This window comes from Glandiceps talaboti, chromosome 1 (genome assembly GCF_964340395.1).
Source record: "Glandiceps talaboti chromosome 1, keGlaTala1.1, whole genome shotgun sequence".
NCBI lineage: Eukaryota > Metazoa > Hemichordata > Enteropneusta > Spengelidae > Glandiceps > Glandiceps talaboti.
The window spans coordinates 3,445,499-3,470,067 of NC_135549.1; the positions used below are offsets into that span (position 1 = coordinate 3,445,499).

General features: G+C 37.2%; 2 protein-coding genes across 3 annotated transcripts; one reads left to right on the forward strand and one right to left on the reverse strand.

The window, feature by feature from the left end:
• Nucleotides 1-790: 790 nt before the first annotated feature.
• Nucleotides 791-6,530, reverse strand: LOC144443313 (lysine-specific demethylase 9-like). The gene is made up of 5 exons (XM_078132762.1): nt 6,206-6,530; nt 4,501-5,371; nt 2,270-2,440; nt 1,981-2,089; nt 791-1,324 (listed from the first exon to the last, which is right to left on the reverse strand). Exons 1-5 carry the CDS (start codon nt 6,528-6,530, stop codon nt 839-841), a joined length of 1,962 nt encoding a protein of 653 aa, XP_077988888.1. The 3' UTR covers nt 791-838.
• A 5,188-nt stretch (nt 6,531-11,718) lies between these two features.
• Nucleotides 11,719-20,344, forward strand: LOC144437961 (sialin-like). 2 transcript variants are annotated; one of them, XM_078126998.1, is made up of 10 exons: nt 11,719-11,818; nt 13,222-13,466; nt 13,847-14,080; nt 14,949-15,036; nt 15,765-15,860; nt 16,355-16,497; nt 17,069-17,218; nt 17,472-17,604; nt 17,909-18,153; nt 18,747-20,344. In XM_078126998.1, the coding sequence occupies exons 1-10, from the start codon at nt 11,806-11,808 to the stop codon at nt 18,954-18,956; spliced, it is 1,557 nt and encodes a 518-aa protein (XP_077983124.1). In that variant the 5' UTR covers nt 11,719-11,805; the 3' UTR covers nt 18,957-20,344. The 2 variants fall into 2 exon arrangements, with proteins under 2 accessions (XP_077983124.1, XP_077983131.1); XM_078127005.1 differs by lacking the exon at nt 11,719-11,818 and adding an exon at nt 12,902-12,957.
• Nucleotides 20,345-24,569: the final 4,225 nt, after the last annotated feature.

Sequence of the window (24,569 nt, forward strand, 5' to 3'; positions counted from 1 at the left end):
AAGTTGATGGACAGTCGAATTTTAGAAGCCTATCCCGCCCCACTCCCTGTTCAAAACACTTTTTCATTTATCTTAAATATTGTTTGAATCCTTTCTAGATTTCTAATTTGGTATTCCCACAAGACATCAATTTCATTTAATAACATACATGTGCATGTTTGTATGCATTAAGGCAAATTTAGACTAGAATATTTTGGTCCCATAACACCTTCACATCTGCTCAGGTACCTTAACGTGGTGGTTGACTGCGACAATGTAAATGAAGGAGATAGGACTGCCAAGATCTGTTCTCATCACAACACAAGTATGCCATGTCTAAAGTACTGTCAAAAAGATATCATCCCCTTCAAGACATGTATGGACACTAATGTTTTTGACACTTCACATACATATGCATTTCTTTGAGAGTATCTATGCCAAAATGGTCTGTACTTACCAACTGTGCCAGTTACATGGGCTCAATAAGACTAGTTCAGTTATGGTGTATCAGACTAATAAGGTGTTCAGTTACAAACTGTGCCACTTCTACGAGTACAACAACACTATTTCAAAGATAGGACTTAATACACTCTGGTTAAAATAAGAATTATCTTAACATTGATTGATTTCTGGTGTATAAACGTACCTCTGGGAACATCACTTCCCTGTAATGTACTCAAGCAGTGAATAGATGTTAGAAAATTTCCTTCCAAAAATCACACTGTGCATATAAATATCAAGGATTTAGATAATATAATTATAAATAAGTCAAATCATCTGCTCCTAATCTTGTTTAGAATTGTTATGATTATCATCTATCTAGGAAGGATAATTTTAAAATGGTATTCATCAACTTTTCTTACAAATCTACTGATTTGGGTGGTGCTTCTGTTTCATGGTTTACTTCGTCGCTGACTGCTTCCTGTTTCACATGCATGGTTAACTCACCATTTGTACTTTCTGTGGGAACTCTTTCCTCTGGTGTGCTGTAATCCACAGGCGGTTCTATGGACACTGGTTTGGCCTCTGTAACATCACTTGCCTGTTGTTCTTCAGACCTCAGTGATGATGGTTGTACTATAACTGTTTCACTGTCTGTGGTCATGGCATCTTCCTCCGATGTCTCATCATGGACATCCCCTGATGAATCTTCTTGAAGTTCTGGGTAGTATTGTTTGAGACGAATGTGCCAAGCAATGCTGGTACATGCTGAGGTGGTTTGGAACTGGTGGACTATGTTCCTTGGGATGAAATAGATGTCATTGTCTCGAAGTTTGATCTTGGCATAGCGGGCACCTTCTCTCCTGAGTTGGTTCAGTTTGGCAGTTTCCAACCATTGCACGCACTGAAACAAAACAAATGTCCACGAAATACATGATATATTACTATGATAACTATGGTCACAAAATACTTAACATGAAGCTTCAAACTAGTATTGCTATCCTGGTATCAGTATCCATTTATCCTATACATGTACTGTCTTTAAAACAGGCATTCTAAGTCAAAACTACATTTGAACCTAAACATATCAGTTTATCACTGGTTGCAGGAGATACACCATAATAACTCTTTTCCCTGGCAAATTTTGCAAGCCAAGTGGTAGACTTTGTACCTTTTCTCAGTTCTAACAGCAGCTTGTCATGATTACTATCACAAAGCAATCATGTTTATTCCTTTCATGTCATACCACACAGCTTCATTACACACTCACAAGTATGCTAACATGGTGATCATTGGTTTTAAACATCAAAGCCCACATTGGATTTAATGGATTTGGGTGCCATACCTGTTGTTTGGCAGAGCTATAGAAAACATTGGTCCAAAACAAATGAATTATCCCATGTACATTTTGTAATCTTCATTAAGATAAGACTAATAAGATGATCTCAGTATCAAAGAAGAAACATATAAATATCTATGCACAGGTACCCACAAATATTGTTTGACAGTAAAAAAAAAAAAAATCCATACACTTAGACATTGAGAAGTGTATGTGCCTACCTGTGACACTGGTGGCTCATGCAGATCAAGCTGCAGTTCTTCCGTTATGTAATGAAAATTGGCAGCATCAAAGCATATCACATCTTTGACAACTCTGTCACAGCTGTACCTGCAATGTAAAATTCAGACCTTAGAATGTGACTCTTTTTTTGAAAGTCCACAAGACAGCAAAATAATGAAGACATTCACTGCAACTATACATCCACGACTGCATTTTACCCTTATTTCATTTGTTTACATTTCACAATTTTTTTTTTCATTCAATAACTAATAATTAAGGTATACTTACTCTTGACCAGAATGTACTGCTTTGAGGACACCCACAGCTGCTGTTGTCTGTCGATCAAAACCCTGCCCAACATGATCAGCATGGCATCTTGTTCTGTCCTCTGCTAGAATTTCTCTTGGCTCAGATGCTCTGGGTAAATATTGCAAGTTTCTGAGTTCATTCACACCAGTTCTGAAATGACAACAACCACAAATGTTAAATCTTCAATTGTGATGAACATTTACAACATACAACATACAACAGATAAGGTAATCTTGTGTATAAATAACTACTTATCACCTCTAACAACTACTTTTTCTTAAAAGATCTTGATACCCTGTGGAGGCCTTATTGATCTCAAACATGCATACACCCATGTACATAGAAGTACATGTATATATACAAGTATGTATAAAAGACATCTTCAAAAAGAAAAACGTTACATCTATTTGCTCCTGGGTCTATTGTATATAATGTATATATCATCGTACTGACTAGTGAGGTAGGAGATCGAAACTGTCCTTTAATTATCAATGTCAAATACTGTAAATTTGAACCTCTCCAAGTTCTACATCACATTTTACATAAGTCAGACTGGGGATAACACATTGTACTGTACAAGTAGTGTCTCTAAGACCTAAACCAAACAAAACATTCTTACAGCAGTGAATTGAATTTTGATCTGAAAAAGTTATGAGACAGTAAAATTGTCTCCACATAATACTCATTTGTTTTGTTAATTTCACAACTTTTTATCACTCCTCCTTCAATGAGAAATGAAATACAACTGACTGGACAATGAATCAATTTCTATACCAAACTTTAAATATTTGCAACTGGACATACATTTGTACATGTAGGGACAGTCAATTTCAATACAAAGAAGGACATTTATGAAGATACCAAGACCCCCACACTCTCAGATTTGACTTAACATCGATTCTAAACTATAGTATGAGACATGAGCCATCCTCTGAATTACATTTGTATGTAAATTCACACATGTATCTCATCATATTCGGAAATATACCACACTGTGATTACGACCCATCAAATTGAATGTTTTCCCTATCTGTTACCGAGTGGTGATTCACCAGAAAACCTGGTTGGTATCATTTTGACCACAACAAAAATGTTTGCCTTTCTTTAGAGTGTATACTGACTGACAAAATGTTGTGATAAAATATCAGTTGTTTTGTTATTACAGTTACAAAGTCATCACTTTGTGGAATTGGAATTCTCTTAGCTCAATACAAATGTAGATACCAGTCTACAGACAATCCTGACTAAATGATGACTCTTGCCAGTCACCTTTCACACTTTACAGTTTTATGTAAATTTCTACAGGAAACTCATTTTTTCAACAATCCTACATATTTGTTTTGGGTATATATTTTTACACAATGCTCATGATAACCACAAAAACCCTGCAGATTTCCATAGTTTCAGATGTTATCGTAAATTTACTTTCAAAAAAAAGAGGACATATTGAAAATTAACAAAATTTCATATTTTTGTGGTCTTAAATGTACATCTTCAGGGGAGACCTCCGGCATTACATACATGTACTTTTATTTTGATATAAACACGCTAACAGGTGATATGAATGTCTCTTGCAGAAATTTCTAAAATACACTCACCAAGTACATCTAATACAGAGTGTATTTTGTGCTGCTTTGAAACAACAGTTAATGTACAAATGTACATTGTAACAAAAACAAACATTACATTACATGTACAAAATATAGCTTGTCAATGAACATAGACTGATTTGCATCTAAGGAATTGGAATGTATATACATGTACCACCACTCATTTCCCTAATCTAGCCAATCACTTTTCTGATCACATAACATTCCTTCACAACTTTACTGTTTTGACATCCTTTTTTTATCATTTTCTAATTCCTAATGAAAAGTTGTACTGAACATTTTTCGGGTACACACAACTGATAAAATTGACATAAACAGGCTTCAAATTCACCAAAAGTACAGTAGAAAACAATTTTAGTACATTGTATATCTGCAGCATGTACTTGCATTGTGCATTTGTACAACATATATTCTTTCATATGGATATACCATATTATACACACATTCTCATGCTAAAACAAATCATACTACGATTACCATACTACAAAACCAAAATAGCCCCAGAATTGAGAAGTAACATGTAACAGGTAGTAGGAATAGCTAGATGTACACAATCAGGCATGTTTGGTTTGCAGCTACTACACTGTACTGTAACTATACCTTCGTTTTTGTTTGTATGGTGACTTTGGTAGATCTGCTGTTGGTATCACTTGTTCCCCTGGTCTGACCCACATGATGGGGCCATCATTACTCCTATTCCTCGGCATTTGCATAACAGATAAACAACTCCATGGTACTGTCCTCTTGAGGAATGGATTCTGTTCTAAACTGTCCAAAAACTCAGGAAAATAGTCCCCAACTTCTTCACTGACTGTCCCTACTAGACTTATTTGCAACATGGGTCCTGATCGGAAAGTGCCATTGCTGTAAGTCCTGTGGACCTCTTTTTGGAAGTGTTCCATTGTTGTAGTGATAATGTCTGATTTCCTGCCTATCACTTCAGTTTTGATTTTATTGTGAGGATAGTGGTAGGCAAAATGCTCCACAAGGTCTGGCAGGTATGCAGCTGATCCATGTACAATACACATCACAAACCTAGCAACACCAGGTGTCAGTTCAGAAAATGACAACCTTATAAAGTCATCAGCAAATTCTTCCAACTCTTCTTCCTGTAAATGTGCTATTTCATCAGAATATGCATGCAATACACATGCACCACCATTTGGGTCCTGCTCGATGTGCATAAAATGTCCAAATTTTGATTCTGATTTCAAGTTCCCTGATTCCATACAGTGGTCAAGGTCAGTGCTTCTGTTAACCTGACTGTGCCTCTTGGTTTCAACAATTGTGATTGCAGCACTACTAACAGTCTGTGTTTCTTTGTCTTGGGCGTGAAAATTCTTCTTTCTTCCTCTTTGCTTTTTCACTTTATCTTTTGGCAGTTTGCATTTTTTAATGATCAACTTGGGTATGTGCAAATCTAAACCATTGTTGTTCAACATGCCATCATTTTCATGCATGCATGCATCACCTGAAAAGTAACAAATGCATAGTAAATATACAGAAGGAACTATGATTACAACTTGAGTTACTAAATTTTACAGATATTCTGCCTGAGCAGGTATTCTTGTTTTGTTTGTCTATATTCACTAATAAAAACATTAAATCTGTTGTCTTTTTTCCAGTAAATTCTGTTGTCTTTCAAAATGATTATTAAATGTAATACTGAAGTACGACACTGCAAGTCTCATCATCCCCTCACTACTTTGAAGGGGACAAAATAGTAATTACTAATAGTAAATAGTGTTCTTACAAAATTAATAGTTAAAATGGAAATTACATGATACAATGTACATGTACTTGTTAATTAAAAGTTTCCTTCAATTCATACAAATTTTCAACGTTTGACATTTAAAAATATCACAATCTGGTTATTCATAAGCAGAGTTATTGCTTCAACATATATGATACTAAAATGCTCATAAAATGTTGACCTACATTCAATATCATGTTTGTTCATAAACCATGCACAATGACACAAAACAACCTTTTACGAACACTGATGTAATGTCGTATGGATTGTGATTAGATATTTACACAAACAAAGACGAGGTATTTCCAGCATCAATTGCTAAAACATGGGAAGTTTAGAACATGAGGTGTGGGCATTTTTTATGACACATGTGTACGTGCACATTGACATGTTCCCCGTCACTTCACGGTACTAACAATAGGCTATTCGGAAAGTTAATATTATCGGATGTAAAAACGTGACTTCGTAACCCGTAAGTTTCCCGGTGTATTTCGATACCATGCGTACAAGAAAACAAAGGGTGTGTAACTTTCAACTCATAGTTCAACTTGCCTTCGTCATGTTCTGCCTTGTCGGGGTCCCTCAGAATCGTTCGCCTTGCCTTAGATTTTGGAGGTGTCGGAGATAATTCGGATTCGCTAGCTGTACTGGAGAACCTCCGTCGCCTGTCAGCATACACTTCGTCAAGGTACCCTGAGCTGGAAAGTCGCTTGTAATCATGTTGAATTCGCTTTCTTTTGCCCGTATCCGGACTCAACGATAAATTATCATTGGAAACTTCACTTGGTTGGAACACGTCTGCAGGAATTTGAGGTTCTACTGCATTATTCGCCTCAAATGTAACATGCTCGTCATTTGTATCCACAGTGGTCGCCATTTTATCTTATGACCGTGTGAAATGCCCGGATGAAAGAACCTCTTTCGAAAGAAATATACAGTAGCAAAAGTATATTAACGTTTTTTTGTTTCATATTTTAATACACATTCTCTATAATTTTTTTATTTTACTGGAAACCTGAGGCAAGTACTTTCATTAACTTACACAGCCACTAATTTTATGGCAAAAATATACTTGTGATTTGCTGCAAAGCAAGTGTTGTGTACGAGGACAAACTATCTACTGGTTGACTATACTCGTACTAGTATTCATAGTGTAGTCCGTACACTTCTGTGAAATTAAATGGGATATATATTTTAATAGTTCACTAATACTTTTGTGGTCATTGCGTTCGTAATAATGAAATTTTGAAAGAAAATCTATATTTTGATGGGCAAGATGTGCTTAAAACCTAATTGCTCAAATAAGACGAGGCATCCGAAACTATTTAGTAGCAAAAAGTGATAAAAATATGTAAATCAAAAAAGTTTATAAATGAATATAAATTAACTGATTTTTTTTAAAGTAATAAAATGACAGATAATGGATATGGTGTAATTACAGATTATCATGGCTTGTCTAGTAGACGGGTAACATATGTAAGCAAGTAACTCGTTACCATGGTTACAGGCACACATTTCAACACATAGGCGTTTACATATTAGAATTGTGAGTTACAAAAGTATTCATTATTAGTAAATTACTAGAATTATTAAATCACAGGTAGGGACGGACAAGTGTTTTTGATGGTGAGGTCAATATTTTTCATACTGTAACAGGAGTTTGGGTTACCAACGGGACCCGTCGATATTTTGTGAACTTATGGAGGTCACATTTTTCAAACCGTGACGTTTTGTCAAGAACGTTTAACACATTACAAATGTCCGAGAAAGGATATACATTTATCTTACAAATGAAGTGTTTTAGGGGAGACATCCATGGTTATAAAAGTGTACAGTCCAAAATAAATTGATATTTGCTCAACACCGCATTCATATTGTCATTTGTTTTCAATTTGGTTCTTCTGAGAGTGAGCGACTCCTCCTACAGTCTGACCCGATTTACCGGCATAGAGTTGATTACCCAACGTGCGAGATTTGAACTTTAACACCTCTGCGGTCGGTCAGATGTGACTGCAAACATGACGGTAGCAGGCGACATCTTTCTACCTCAATGCCGCAAGGAACTGTGTTTTTTGTAGCGCAATAATCAGTGGTTGCTATGGCAAACCATAAAACTTCCTAATATAGATTGCTAGAAACCAATCAAGACGACCGACTTCATTTCGCGTAAACAAATACTACGAAATACAGCACTTTAGTACCGATGGAAATAGAATCCATGTTATCCAAACATTAATTATTATTATTATTATTATTATTATTATTATTATTATTATTATTATTATTATTATTATTATTATTATTATTATTATTATTATTATTATTATTAAACTTTATTTCGGGAAAGAAAAGAACGCAAACACGCTCATAAACATCCCATAGATAAAAACCGGCAATTTAAAACAAGTAAGACTTTAAAAAGACAACCTGACAAATACACACATGAACAAATAAAAGCACTTAAAAATACAACAAATCTCTATACAGTTTATGAATCCCCGAATAGAGGATTGTATCGGAGTTTAGCACTGCTGCAATTAAACTATTTTGACTGTTTTCGATACGTTTAAAAAAGTTGTACATCAATTTACGTCTTGGAGCCGCAAAAGTGGGGACTGTGTGCTGCACAAACATATAGCTGGCACTGCAGTCACGTGAGTAGCCCATCAGAATGCGAAACTATATATGCTATATATATAATCACGATGAAGCCATACAAATTATATGTTCAGAATTGATTTTAAGAAATTATTCCATACCGTGGATCAAGGGCACGAGGCAGCAATTCGTGTGTGTATCAACAGTGGAATAAAGACAAAAAACAACATGAAGACAATACAAGTAATTCCTAAAGATATCATACGTTCTGCCATGGTACCGTGAAATATGATAAATATCTGTAGAATGGCCAGGTACACAGGTATAAGGAGATTCCTATATCACGGCTGTTAGATCAATGGCATGGAGAAATAGATTCCTATATCACGGCTGTTAGATCAATGGCATGGAGAAATAGATTCCTATATCATGGCTGTTAGACCAAACGGCATGCGGCATGGAGAAATACAATCTGTTGAGTGTTTTCTGACACAACACTAAATATATAATTCCAATAAAGGAATAGAAACATTAGTAAAATGCGTTTTGGAATAATTCTTCGATTTGGCTTGACGCATACTGTCCGTATCACCATAATAAGCTATATATAAAATAGCTACAGTTTTACTTTCTTTTTAAGTTTTTAATGACCAGAAAGTGTACATGTACATCATGATGCAGTTTATTTATATTTTTTTCACATTGTATTTCTGGTTTTATACAGTTATCCATAATCCCGAATATGTGTAAGCATGCAATAAGCTTATGAAATATATGATAAAATATATTATGAAAAACAAGCAAGTACTAGTATGATGTAAATGTGACTCGTGTGTGACATGTATATTCATCTGACTTGAGCCTTTACTATATCATTTTCGGATTTCACCAGAATTGTACTGTTGCCTCATGCCCCTTGGTGGATCGGATATTCCAGTTAAAGCACCACCACCACCACCACCACCATCTTACACGAAAAAATGCTTGAAATAATTCTGAAATCAAGATATGCACATACCGACAAAGCTTGGCTTCTCCAGAAATTGCCGACATCACAGTTCATGTATTTGTCTAAGAAAGCAAACTGTTAAAAGGTAAAGATACTGGTAAAAGTCAATCTACACCTGGTTCCAATTTTTTGACTATATATCAACTATAATTTTTACTGACATGGAAAAAGAACTGATCAGGAACAGATTATAGATAAACAAAACGGATGTGGAGGTCAACGGGGCGTTATTTTCCATGAATGGGTAGAGAGGGGATAGGTCGCAAAGGTTTTATACAAATTTTGAGGGGTGTCAGTACACTGTGGCCCTCCCCGATTCCGTCGTGCTAAAAAGTGGCCCTCCCTCAATTCCCTTTCTGTAAACCATGATTCTCCCCATTGAAATATTTCGCAAAACGTAGTTTCAATACAGTCATACATGGAAAAGGACAATTAATCAATGGTAACGACCGTTACCACCATGTTGCAAGTTTCCAATACTATCACACGTGGATGTGTCTTCATTAAGGTATTGTTGGGATTTCTTTGGCCGAGTCGAAGGCCACAACTACAAATTTATAAAGACTAGAGGGGCACACTCCCAGCATTGTCAGGACTGAAGTCAATATCTCTAATCCACAATATCACCCCTTAATATCTTACCACACTGTCCCCTTTATACTATTCTCTCTCTCTCTCTCTCTCTCTCTCTCTCTCTCTCTCTCTCTCTCTCTCTCTCTCTCTCTCTCTCTCTCTCTCTCTCTCTCTCTCTCTCTCTCTCTCTCTCTCTCTCTCTCTCTCTCTCTCTCTCCCCTGATCCGTAGCAGCGCCCTCAGACAGAAAACAATGAAAATAATATACAAATATTGCTACTTAGGGACCGGACAGAATTTACGGCAGGGGGGGGGGCCTGGGGAGAAATTATCTCTGACTTGTTTTTTTTCCTGGCCCCCCCATCCACTGTGACCAAAATTTCACAGCCCCCCCTTTCAAAAGTATAAAAATTTCATGGCCCCCCCCCCAAAAAAAAAAAAAAAAAGAAAAGAAAAAAGTGCACAATATCCTGCCCCCTACAATAACTAAAAAGAGTACAATTTTTTTTGTTACTGTAGCACAACTGTAATATTTCTTTTGGTACTACTATTATGTTACTATTTCAGCCCAAACAACTTAGTAGTTGTAGAGGAAGTTTTTTAGAAAACAAAAACAAAATAAAACATTTTGACCATACATGTAATCATACACATGTGGTATAATCTTGTGTATTTCCCAACTAGACACCATAAGTAGTCATCACTAAATACCAAGGCATTTGATGTGGTGGTTTTAACTGTCATTCACTGATACATACACAGAAACACAGACACAGAGTTAAACACACATTCACATGCGTGATTTGTGAAAAACTGTAGTGGGGACATTTGTGGGGAGTATCTAAGAACATCACATCACCTACATAGTGTATTCAAATATCTATTTATACTCATAACACAATAACTATCTAATGTCAGACATTTGTGATGTCATGAAGTGCTAGCAAACTAAGGATTTTATGCAGCTTTCACTTTCCTACACAAAATGCATTACCAATACAACTGTAAATGTAAGACATTTGTGACTTCATGTCACTGATGAAAAAACACTTAACACCACGCAGACATCTAAATGCTTTACAATCTTTAGTACAGATAGATGCATTTGATGATGCTGAGGAGGGAAATAGTTTAATTTCACTGGTTTTAGATAGAAAGAAAGAAAGACAAGTCTTGCCTCATATCTTCAGACTCTAGTGAGTCTGAGAGTGAAACTCAAGAATAGTGTCAAGGAAAGAAATAAAACACCTATCTAAATTAATCTGGCCAGACGTTTTTGTATTTACATTTTTCACCAAAAGGTCACTTTTTAAACACATAAATTACAGGTCCTATGCTAGAATATTACCATATATATATATTAGGACCTGTAATGTATCCTTGATGGTAATTACACACTGAACCTGTTTCCACAGTGCTAAAATGTATGTATGTATGTATGTATGTATGTATGTATGTATGTATGTATGTATGTATGTATGTATGTATGTATGTATGCATGTATACATATGTGTGTGTGTGTGTGTGAACAACTTGGAGTATATAAGAGTAATTAAGGGTGTATCAAATTAATCTTGAGTAGTGTTTTTATGCTTCACTAAATACAAACGTACACACTTCCATTTTAATACATAAATGAAAGTGTAGACATTCAATATTAAAGGCGATATCAAGTGCTATCTCATGCAATGCTAAATTTTCTAACATATTAATTTTTTTCAATGACAAAATATTTCGCGGCCCCCCCCTTTCAAACCATGAGAATTTTCATGGCCCCCCTTCAAGCCTCCCATTTTTTTCATGGCCCCCCCAATTTCTCCCCAGGCCCCCCCTCTGCCGTAAATTCTGTCCGGTCCCTTAACTCTTGCTGTTACTGTGGCGAATACATTTCATGCCAGACCGGTAAAAGTACTGAATGACTGTTTGCTGCCCTTTGGTCACAGTTAAAGAATTGATATAGTACAAAGACCATCATGGAGACAAAAGGTGTGTATATGATCGTTTAATTTTCTTTAATTTTTAAATTACAAATCATCGAGTCACGGTACACACACACATACGTACGTACGTACGTACGTACGGTACGGTACGCAGGCACGCAGGGAGAGAGAGAGAGAGAGAGAGAGAGAGAGAGAGAGAGAGAGAGAGAGAGAGAGAGAGAGAGAGAGAGAGAGAGAGAGAGAGAGAGAGAGAGAGAGAGAGAGAGAGAGAGAGAGGGGGGGAGGGAGAGAGAGAGAGAGAGGGGGGGGGGAACCTCAGTGTTTTGTCTAAAATACAAGAAATAACTGTTTCAGAGAGAAACCTTGAAGGGACGGTAAGGGGAGTTCTTTTATGTCAGAGTTTTAACAAATTGGGTTAGTGTGGTCATGAGAAACGCATTAAATTTTGACACCCGGTGAGCTACTTTAACCTATATGAGTAGTTATTCCTTTCTTCCAGCTAGGGTTGCCCAAATCTCTAGACATATCCAGGGTACATACAATGGCTGTAGAATCAGAACTTTGTGTTTTCGTGTAATTCTTTCAAAGTTTAATGGGTTGTCTGACGCTCAGATGATTTTTCGTTTGCCTTCAGGGTGGTTTTGTGTGTCTGGCGGTGAAGATACAGCTCTTTGAAAATCTTCTATTGCATCTGATTCATTATATGAATAAGTAATCTATTTGCTTTACATACTGTACAGTATAAGTAGACATGTAAACGAAGGTATAGATACTGTTTTGTTCACTAAAGGCTGACATGTATTTTGACGGACTGGGATAAAACATAGCATACTGTGGATCATCCGAGTTTTGCTCTACAAATTGATCTGAAAGTCAGTGATTATGTCAAACAATCAAATCTTTAAGGCAATATGTTTTAGTATGTTTATCGGTTTGTTTCTGGGTCATCTGTTGAACTCGGCAACCGTTGTCTAGCACCGGATGTTTGCTCAATTCAAAGTAAAACATACAGTCAGTTTGAGCACGTAGCGCATGCATGTCAAGAGGTGGCTTTCTCATTGAGAATCTGTTTTCAGATGGAGAATAGTTGAGAGCATTTACAGAGTCAGTCTGACCATAGGGCGGGACATCCTATCAGTAACCCTGGCTGGCATGGTGCATTGATGGGAAGATATACTCACTGAGGTGATACCGCATCAGTGCTTCATCTTTTCACCTACTAGATACATAGTCAAACATCATTTTGTCATCAATTGTCGATATTCTGTAGCAGACGCATGGAAAGACAATCTCTGACAGACAGACAGACAGACAGACAGACAGACAGCCAGACAGACAGACAGACAGACAGACAGACAGTCTGTTCGAGGGTGATAGCGGAAATGTACGAGCAATAAAAAATAGGAATAATCAATGTGGATGACGTCCGTCTTTATTCTTTATTTACAGTTCCTTTTTGGACCTCTGCCCGTTTTGGACTGTCTATCTTGGGCTTCTTTGGATTTCTGTCTCTGTATGCCTTGCGTATTAACCTAAGTGTTGCCATGGTATGCATGGTTAACAACACTGCGGTCAAAGCGCTCAGTGAATCTGAGGACATGAACAATGTTACTGGAAATGACACCAACGTTGTTGATGACATATGCGACTTAGAAGATATCGATTTTAATTCTACCAATGACAACTATGACGTGGTAAGTTTGTAATTATATAAGCGATCATACTTTTACTTGTTGTCGAAACCACTATACTCATCATCATCATCATCATCATCATCTTCATCAGAAGCATCATCATCATCTTCATCATCAGAAGCATCATCATCAGAAGCATTATCAGAAGCATCATCATCATCAGAAGCATCATCATCAGAAGCATCATCATTATCATCATCATCATCAATAACATCAACAACAACGACGACGACGACAACAACAACAACAACAACAACAACAACAACAACATCGTCATCGTCATCACGTCATTCTATCAAAGTCATTCTCATCATTGTGCCTCAGGAGTCATTGGTTACCATAATATCAAATTCTAATTATGTATATTTTCCCCTAAACAGGAAGGTACTTTTGTGTGGAGCAAACCAACCCAGGGACTCCTGCTTTCATCTTTCTTCTACGGCTACATCTTAACTCAAATCCCTGGTGGATGGATTGCTGAAAGACATGGAGGCAAACGAGTTTTTGGTTGGAGCATGTTCGTCACCACAATTTGTACGTTATTCACCCCATTAGCTGCTGGTCTTCATTGGGGATTGCTATTCGGGTTGAGATTCGTTGAAGGTTTAGGAGAGGTAAGGTATCAGGAAACAAAATGAAATCTGCAGTATCTGTAGGATTTTATGAGCACAGGGTAGCACATTTATATATTCACGTTTTCCATGTTACATTCTGTGAAAACTCATGGTGACGTCATTACACGATATATCTTGTATACTCTCGTGACATCAACTCCCGACGAAACAAGCATAAAGGGCTCTTTTTTTATTTATAAAAATCAGCAAGCAGTGGTAAATTGTCTTTGGTGTAATGATAAGAATTACAAATTAATGAGCCTAATCACCATAAGCGAAGCTCTATGGAAATGAGTGGGACCTTAGCTTGTTCGTGAAGAAATGGCGAAAGGGAAATTAAAGTGGATACACAAACACTATGTAATCACAGGGTAATCGGAAAAAATCAAAATATACAAATTTTAAAAATTGTATTGGATTAAGTGTTGTACAACATTCATATATGTACTTTCAACATCTATACTTTGATGCGCCAATCTATCTCCACCATACGGTATTTTCAACTCAATTGTTTTTGATACTAGATACAATGTAACCTGCACTTAACATGTGTCTACACTAATGTCCAGCGCGACAAAACTACGATAGTGCATCTTTTGACACTATACCCAATGTCATGCAACCCCAATATACAGTAACCTCGCTCAATAAAGTGCAAATAACTATGCTGTGCATAAAGTCAGTAAAATTTGTGTTTCACACATTCTGTGTTTTCAGAGCAAACAACATAATGTTTATTAAACATTTCGGAATTTGAAAACAAACAAGATATTTCTGTTCGCTTCTGTATTAATCTAAACGTCATTATCATAAAATTAAGTCTCACCTTATCATGTTAGACTATGTTATTGTGCTATCATTTGTACAGGGTACCATTTTCCCAGCAATGCATGCCATTGTAGCTGTCTGGTTGCCCCCATTGGAAAGAAGTAAACTATCAGCTATTGCATGGGCAGGTCAGTGTAAACCATTTTATTGCCTTGAACCCAAACTATTCTAGGATATAACCTTTACAAGTACCCTGCTAAGGTAACTGGGAATTCAACACGTGTTCCATTGCTCGGTTCAATAATTTAGCCATGTATCAAACTCCGGGGGACTAAGTGATGCTCTTAGGGTATGGCCATTCAAATGTTGACCTCGTACGATTTTTCTTCTTTCACGTTATTGCACTCCTTCAAAGGTAATGCTATAACGATTACGACCAGCTTGTAAGTAGGCCTGTATATATAGCATGCTAGTTGTGCATCAATCTGATTAAAAATTGTTAGTCTGATCGCCTCCTCTACGCGATCAGGCTAAAAAAATGTAAACATGTACCAAGAAGGTCAATTCAGGCAAAATAACGAAGGTAAAATAGCAATGAACGATTAGCCGACATCTACATCGGATTTTAATCAGATTGGTTGTGCATAAGCTCACTGTCGTTTCTTTCTATTCCTATGTCTGTTCGGCACCTCAACTTTTGGATAACAGCAAATAGACAGTACATTTTTACACCAACTGATAATAGATACCACCATATTACTCATTCTCACAAGCCAGAGTTCAATTTCTACCACTGCATTTTGAGGCTTGTTAAGAACGTTGCCGTAAAACAGGCCGTGGTTTGCGACGATGCATATTACTGAGAATAACCCAACTCTCAGCTGAATTTATTTTTGTCACTTGTAAATTTGAATAGGAACTCAAATCGGAAATGTGATCACCCTGCCATTGTCAGGACTTCTCTGTGCGTACGGCTTTGCTGGGGGATGGCCATCAATATTCTACGTACTAGGTATGTTCTATAATTCATTCAGAGTAAAATTCACGCATTTTTGAAAGTTACTAATTATAACTATTTTCGAAGTTGTGTATCTGATGAATAACATATACACAATATAACTCTAAAACATTGGTAAGAGTAGGTACATGACACTGTATGTATGTATGCATGGATGGATGGATGGATGCAACATGTTTCATTGAGAGTACAGTGCGCATGCTCTCTGTACTGAGTGAATGAATGAATGAATGAATGAATGAATGAATGAATGAATGAATGAATGAATGAATGAATGAATGAATGAATGGATGGATGGATGGATGGATGGATGGATGGATGGATGAATGGATGGATGAATGAATACATGTAAATGGATAAAGTGAAGAAATTCCCTTTCGTGTAAATATTTAGAACGAACCTACACATAAATAACTGGTATTATCACATTTAACGACCCAACGCACGTACACGTCAGACAACACTTCTGCATTATGTATTTGCTATAGGCGCAGCAACATTTGTCTGGTTCATACTCTGGATGTTTCTGGTCGCCGACACTCCAGCAAAACATAAACGAATATCCACTGAAGAGAGAGAGTACATTCAAAATGCATTGGCTGAAGAAAGGGCATCTCACAGAGACGAAAAGGTGACAAATTTTAACACCTTCTGATCTATTTTTGGTTTTTATTTTCTTAGCAAGTGTGATGTATTTGACATCATAATCTTCAAGTTTTGATAATCGCTTTCAAAACTTACACTTTACAACCGAAAATCCTGCAAATCAATAATTGTTATCCAAGGTTTTTGAAGCAAAATATCAAGAACCCAAAATATTAGTAGATCAGAAGTTGTTCACTCTTGTCCTAGGTGTATGACATTTATATTCAAATCTTAATGACAATTTGGTGCATTTACAAATAAAGACATGAAGCAAGGTTATAATCACATAAATACATATGATGTTATTAAGTCTCCAGACTATTGGCAGAACGCCATCATAGCTGTACCATAATTTTCCACATCACCATTTAGTAATCTTGACCCTTAACCTCAAAGTCACTTTCGCCGTTCACTCGACATCCTCTGTCCACGTAAAACTCGTTTGTATTGGTAAATATTATTTGTAATGTGTGATATATATTACCACATTGTTATAATGGTTGATATCATATTCGAAAATCAAATTACACACATGACGATTTCTTACTATTCAATAGGGTCACATTGTCCCATGGCTTAGTATATTCAAGTCTTTACCTTTTTGGGCCATATTGATAACTCACATGTGCTGCAACTGGGGAACGTACTCTTTGCTGACATTCCTACCAACCTATATGCGAGAAGTGCTCAGATTTGACATAAAAAAGGTATGCCATACACGTGTGATACACACTGTATAGAGTATCGATGCTCAGTTTGTGGTCGGTTCTATGAAAGAACAAAGAGAAACATTAATTTAATAAAGTTGACACCAACGCAAACTATTGATAGCACCATGTCTTATATACCGGCAGCCGATTACTTTTTTTGGGGGGGGGAGGGGGGATGTAGCGTTTAGGTTTTGTTCATGCATAAGCTCACTGTGATGTCTCTTTAATTTTGTTACGTTTATCTTGACAGAATGGTCTGTATTCAGCCTTACCGTACATCGGGTTTTGGTTGTTCATCAATATTGGAGGGTTCCTCGCCGATTTTCTGCGATCCAGGAAAATACTGGGAACAGCAGCCACAAGGAAACTGATGAATACGATGGGTATAACTTGTTTATCCTGTATAATATGTAAAAAGGTTGCAATACTTTATTTTTGGGGGTGCAGATCTCGCGATTGATATTGTCAGTGACAATTACAATGTATTAATAGTACTCGTATGTTAACCCAGATTAAGTACACACCTCGCGAGATAAAATAGTGAATGCTGGATATCTAATTAACCACTGTTATATCACTTTACTTATTTTGACATTTTGAAAATAAAATGTGGAACAAGCCAATACATAATCCTAAATACATGACAGTTCTTATATTCATAACTCTTTTCTCACTTTATACTCGAAGGTTCCATAATACCAGGTATTTTCCTCGTTGCTACTGGACACATGGACTGTACCCAGTCTGGAGCAGCTGTAGCACTACTCACCATTGGTGTTTCATTCTCTGGTTTTCAATATGGCGGTGGTTTCCTTGTCAACCATGTAGATATAGCGCCAAAGTATGCCGGCGTACTGTTGGGGATAACAAACACGACAGCTACCCTTTCTGGTATTCTTGCGCCCTATGTCATTGGTAGCATTACGACTAACGTAAGTATAATTATGGTACATTTTGTCTTTTTGTATCTTTTGAGAGCTTTAAATTTGACTTTGAGAAATAAGTCATAAACTTAGTGAGGTCTGGGACAATATTGGCTATTTATGAACTACCATATAAGGAAACATTATAAGCCAGAAATGATAATTAAATTCGAATATTCATTAAATTGTAAACTTCTAGTATTTTATTGACACCTCAAATATTCGTTTAGCGTGAGAGTTGTGAATCGAATAATGTACTTTTGAAATGTGTCCGACCATCCTTAGAAGCGGTTAAGGAAGCACCATTTAGCTTGTAGGAAAATCACACGAAAAAATAAAGCACTTCTGGAATGCTTTATTTATTTATTTTTTTATTTTTTTATTTTAAATTTTGCGTAGTGGAAAGCGACAAATTCAATTATCTGTTTTTTTATCATAAATTCTAAACCATTGTTACAATTGTAGTACACATGCCCATCGAAAAGCAAACAGTTTGCCAGACGTTTTGTCTGTTTCCACCAACAAAAATATTTGGTACTACATTTACTATATTTATGAACGCCTTAACTGGTACACATATTTCTTTTTGTTATTCTTTGTAGCAAACCCAAGAGGAATGGCAAATCGTTTTCTACATCGCTGCTGGCATTTATACCTTTGGTGCTATCTTCTTTATCATATTCGGATCTGGAGAAGTCCAAGACTGGGCAAAGGATGATGATTCAAATGACAGTGGATTGCACACCAAAATGATGCAATCGGATGCTAAATACGATAAATTAGAGATGACAGAAAGATCTACTGTAATTTAGATATATGTATAAATTTATACAATTTTAAACTAGGACTGAATACTTACAGTATCGACCCTGCATCAGGTACAAATTACATTCCTGGGCCACCAAACAAATGTTCCAGTACTTGTGTTGTCAGGTTTGGCACCAAGTTTAGAATTTTACGTTTCTACATATCCTTTTGGATACGTATAATTATGTTCTTTCATCATCATGATCATATACAAGTACGACATATCTCTCATTTAACAGCATTATGTATACTCTTTATATTGTTATTGTTATGTTTCGAACATTGGAATCTATCTGCAACGACTGTTAAAGCTTATATCGTGACCAAAGAGACGTGGCATTCAATCCATTTTATCATAAAATTATATTGATAATCATGATAAAAGATACAGTTAAATGAGTTGCAAGTGGGTAAGGAGGGCGTCTTCAGTAATTAATTACAGGTGAGGGAATGAGGGGGGGTCAGATTTTACAAAACAAAACAAAACAAAAATAGGAGAGCGTCACATTTTACTTTGACTGATTGTATTATCTAACTTTGCATTATACGGCGATTTGGCACCCCACCACTGTCACTGACTGCATGCTGCAAATCCCACCGGCGTCACCGTTGCAACACAACATCAGAACTTATCAGTCAAATCGGTGTTGACAACCATGCAATGAATCAATTTGTTAGTTGTGGTGTTAGGAGCTCGAGAGGAGTGGGTCTCACAGGAGTGAAGGGCACAGTGTGGTAAGACATTGGTGATAATGTGGTAGAGAAAGGATGTTGACCTCAATCCAGACAAAGTTAGTGTCTTCATCTATGGTCTAATTGGAAGTGCGGGTAATACAATTTTGTATTTCTGCCAATGGGCCATTCCAGATTGCAAACAGGAAATTGAGAATACAGCGCCCTCGCTCAAATTGGGGGTATCATTACCGCTTTGTCCCTTAGTATTCTGTACAAGTGTAAATCAGGGATGTGTTTCGTATTGGTGAGATATTGAAGAAAGCAGCATTGCTCTATGGTTAACTGAGTAACCTATACCATGTATACCCCAAGGTACACACAGACAGAAAGTAGAGCGCCACCATGGCAAATTTTGGAAAGGCCTATTAGATGCAAATACAGGACTCAATGTAGAGCCTTAGCACAAATTCACTGTTGTAGTAGTAGGGAAAACCAGCCAATGCCTTTGATATAATCAATATGATGGCAGCGGTGGGATAGATTCCTTTACCAATAGATTCTGTGCATGTGACACGTCCCTTTTCATGTCTGGTAGGAGAGTATCATGTTTTAGAGAAAGAGATTGGGGAGGACCTCTTTTTTAAATATGGAATTGGGAGGGAGGTCACATTTTGCACAAACCCTGCAATTGCATTTGACAAATACTAATCAATGGAGAAGAATGGACAAGATGTCTTTATTTAGTCAATAAAGAAAAAGTTTATATCACCACAACACTCAATGAGTCAATTGATCAATATCACACACAACATATGTTTTATTTCACCACAAAAATTAAACATTCAATCGATCAATCATTCAACCTAATAATAAATTAATCAATCAATCAATCAATCGATCGATCAATCAATTACATGCTCGCTGGACCCTGTGACTGTACTTCATCGTATCATTTGATTTATTTTTATAGCAGACTAAACAAATTTAATAAGCCAAACCATGGAATCCTCAATAGTGCTATCGGACACTATCCAGCTATTTTGTTTACGATAAACTATTATTTTCAGTCATCTTTGTCCCTTCTTTCAGGTCGATGGCATCTATGTCGGGTCAAAAAACAAATAGAGTTCTCAATGCATAATTACCATCAAAAACAAGTGGAATTAAATTTCATCCTTATCACAGGAAATCCACTGTGACGAATTGAAATTTATTCCACCAGAGAAGAAGAATATATACACAAACTTTGAAAGCCATGGGAACAGTTCCCTTGATACTAATCAAAGTCCATGGACCAGACATGCAAATAAGTAAGACAAATTTGAGTGGGTACGAGTTTCACAATGATGTTATTGAAACAGATGGAAGAACAAAAACAATATCATCCAAGCAAGGCACCTACACATAGAAGGGCTAATGTCATGACCTCCTTTAAATTATTGAAGTGAGGAGGATATGCGTGACGTCACTGACCTGGCGTGACTCTGCACAATGATTGGGATATAATCTCTTGAGGGCGAACTCACATCGCTAATGAACTACTTCAGTATCAATCAAGTCATCACTATTAGTATTATATGTATTCACATGAAAGTCTCGGGAGAGAAACGACACCCACTCACTCACTCACTCACTCACTCACTCACTCACTCACACAGTCAGTCAGTCAGTCAGTCAGTCAGTCGCTCGCTCGCTCGCTCGCTCGCTCGCTCAGTCAGTCAGTCAGTCAGTCACTCACTCACTCACTCACTCACTCACTCACTCACTCACTCACTCACTCACTCACTCACTCACTCAGTCCCCCCCTCCCCCTCTCCCTCCCCTCCCTCCCCCTCCCCTCCCCCTCCCTCCCTCCCTCGGTCGGTCACTCAGTCAGTCAGTACATTAATATAAACGTCAAACACATTTGTTGAAACAAAAATTGAAATACTTTATCTGCTGTTTTATCTTATACTAAAGCTACTAATACTATGATAAAAACGCAACGTCTCAAGACTCTGCCCTCGTACCACTACTTGATATCAACAGTCAAGAGACTGAGCACTGTAACATTGTAAACCAAAAACGTTCTCAACAATAAATTTCAAATGTTTATCTAATTAAAGTAAAATAAACATGTTTAAGCCGTACAAAAATTATATGTTTTCAAACTCGCACGGATTTGGTAGCTAACCCCGTGTAAAACATATACAACCCTGACTAGAATGCTGACAAGCAGAAGAGTATGTAGCTGGTAGCGAAGACTGAATGGGTTACGTTGTGATTGGTGAGTACATATCATTGTTGCCAGTGTAGAGTTGTATCAAGTGACTAGTACTTTCTCCGTGTAGAAGTCTTTAACACCATATCCATCTCAGGAAAAACACTGGTCGATAATCGTTCTCCAGGATAGTCTGTAAACAAATGTAATCACATTAGTCGCAGTAACGAGTTCATTACATTTGCTGTTTCAGATACAAAATGTATCAGAATATTTAACAAGAATATCGTATGTCTACGGATTTGTCGAAATTAATATACTGTGATCTAAATTTGTGTTCACTTTTTGTTGGTGTATGGTTTTTCCGCTGCTGAAACATAATCGGTGTTTGGAATGAAGATACAGTATTGGTACCGGTACACGAAACTCGTTCGAATCTTGGGGGGGGGGGGGTTAACACTCAATCGCGTGACAGTTGGTTACCACAAATAATATCAAAAATGTTCTGTTCTTGTTCGGGTCTTCTTCACTTGCCAATTTAATGAATATCGTTTATATCGTTGATGCTTACGTCACAACTTACCTTAATTTCAAGATATTGCATATTTTCGGATTCTCGAAGATGGGTGTTTGGTAAATGCTATACTGAAAGATCAAATACATTTGTACTTGTCAAATACGTGTATTGAGTATAGAACCTGGCCAGGCGTGATCTGTGTAATGGGATGGTGAATTACTGGTTTTTTACAGTTTTCCATCACAGCCGATGTACTTCTTTCATCTTTTTGATTATTTTCGTCAGCCTTTGAAAGATGTGTGCGAGTAAGTCCGAATTGTAGAGAAGACGACATTTTCTTTAGTGCTCTGAGCTCGAGGTAGCGGCAACCGAATGATTTCAACTGCTGTAAATTTACCTCTTTCTCCTGAACGACATATTTATCGCACGGTTCTGTCTAGATCAGACGTTAAACAGCATGTCGATGGCGGGGTTTCATCTACCACTCTTGGTTAACCTAAGCTTATGTTTTCTTTTCTCTCTCCTTGACATCTCTGTCATATTTTTTTATATACTTGATCATCACTTTGGTTGTTCTCGGCCTCGTGTTTACAAGCGTTTGTGTCGCAAGATATTAACCAAGTTTCTGTGGTATGTCGTTCTCTCATTTACCCTTATGATAGTACTTAAATCTCGGAGGACGAGGCAGTCGTGTCTGTTCCTTCTTCGACGTAAACCCTACACTTTGTGTAAGCTGTTGGAGATGACGTTCTCGCAGACGCCAAGGCGGTCGTACTAAGGAGCCAAACTGGCTGAATTCCTCAGGTAAACCACTAAGAAAATGTGGTGGTTGTTGTTGTTGTGGTTGTGGTGGTGGTGGTGGTGGTGGCTGTGTTGTTGTAAGGGTTGGCTCTAGTAATGGTCCTATCCTTCTTGAGATACCAGGTAACTGGTGATGATGATTTAAAGCCAAAAAAGATGTTTCAAGGACGGTTTTGGATTTAGATGAAAGCTTTGGCTGTGGCTGTGGAAGTTTTGGTGGCGGTGGCGGTGGCGGTGGCGGTGGTGGTGGTGGTGGTGGTGATGGTGATAGTGATGGTGATGGTGATGGTGTCGGCGTCGATGGCGGCGGAAGTCTTCGAATCTGGCACAAAGGTTTACTTCTTCTCATTGTATCTGCATATGACACCGATTTTTTAACAATGAGAGGCGGGCGACGAGAAGGTAAAGCGTGTCCAGGAATTGATGGACATTTTGGAACACTACTTGCGTTGGGGGTAAACTGTACAACCGGCGTTTGTCTACAACTTTCCCCCCGAAGACGAACAGTGGCGCGTTCCTTGTTGTGTTGTCGATTACAACATTTACGATATTCCGGCACGTCTGTTTCCCCTTGCCGAAATGAGTCGAAAGGTTTTGTATCTGGACCGAATGATATGTGTATGGTCATTTTCTTTGTATCCATAGCTTCACCACATCTTCCACACTTCTTCAAGATACCCTTCATTTTCCCACATTTATTACTTCGGTCTCCTCTCTGTTTTGACACTTCTTTTAGAATACCAACTGAACAACAATCTGCCTTCATTTTTCTGTAGAATTGCAAAGAGAAATTAAAAAGACTTGAAAAATAGAAATATGAAGTTTACGATAAATTAACAAAATTAAACCATTGTTGATGTAAACACTTAAAACTTTATTTTACGATTTTTAAATCTTATGATCACCCCCACCCCCACCCCCACACACGCACACGAACTCACCTGTAGTTTGATCATATACATTTGTATATGACGCAACGCTGCAAGTTCATGACGTTTAAAAAATCGACCATATTACTCTTCGCTATCTCGATATGATGAGGTATGTTCAATAATTCACTTTTTAAATTATTTGATATCGAAAATTCGATACGTCAAGTTTAAGTTGTCTTACCTCAACTTTATAAAGTCACTGCCAGTATATCTATATTTTATCATGTTGATTTGACGTCGACGTCTTCCAACTGCTGCTGTCGGGTATCGTACTGAACATTCAGATGGGATTGTTACGCAACCAGAATAGTTTGTGGAACTTTAGAAACAACAATATTCAATAATGGCTCAATAATGGATTCGAAAACGCGCATGCGCGTTGTGACGCATATATTTCAGTTATATATTTCAATATTTCATGGTTATAAATCTCATAATCTTCAAATGTTTTGAGTTTGTTATTCACTTTTTGTTTTTGAAGGAAAATGTCCAA

Excerpts from the sequence above, each read along its gene's own strand:
- LOC144443313 (XM_078132762.1), bottom strand. The coding sequence starts at position 6,530 with ATGGCGACCACTGTGGATACAAATGACGAGCATGTTACATTTGAGGCG. Across the intron at positions 5,372-6,205 it reads CAAGGCAGAACATGACGAAG|GTGATGCATGCATGCATGAA; the intron begins GCAAGTTGAACT and ends GTTACTTTTCAG. Across the intron at positions 1,325-1,980 it reads ATGAGCCACCAGTGTCACAG|TGCGTGCAATGGTTGGAAAC; the intron begins GTAGGCACATAC and ends GTTTTGTTTCAG.
- LOC144437961 (XM_078126998.1), top strand. Across the intron at positions 13,467-13,846 it reads CCAATGACAACTATGACGTG|GAAGGTACTTTTGTGTGGAG; the intron begins GTAAGTTTGTAA and ends TCCCCTAAACAG. Across the intron at positions 15,861-16,354 it reads ATCAATATTCTACGTACTAG|GCGCAGCAACATTTGTCTGG; the intron begins GTATGTTCTATA and ends TATTTGCTATAG.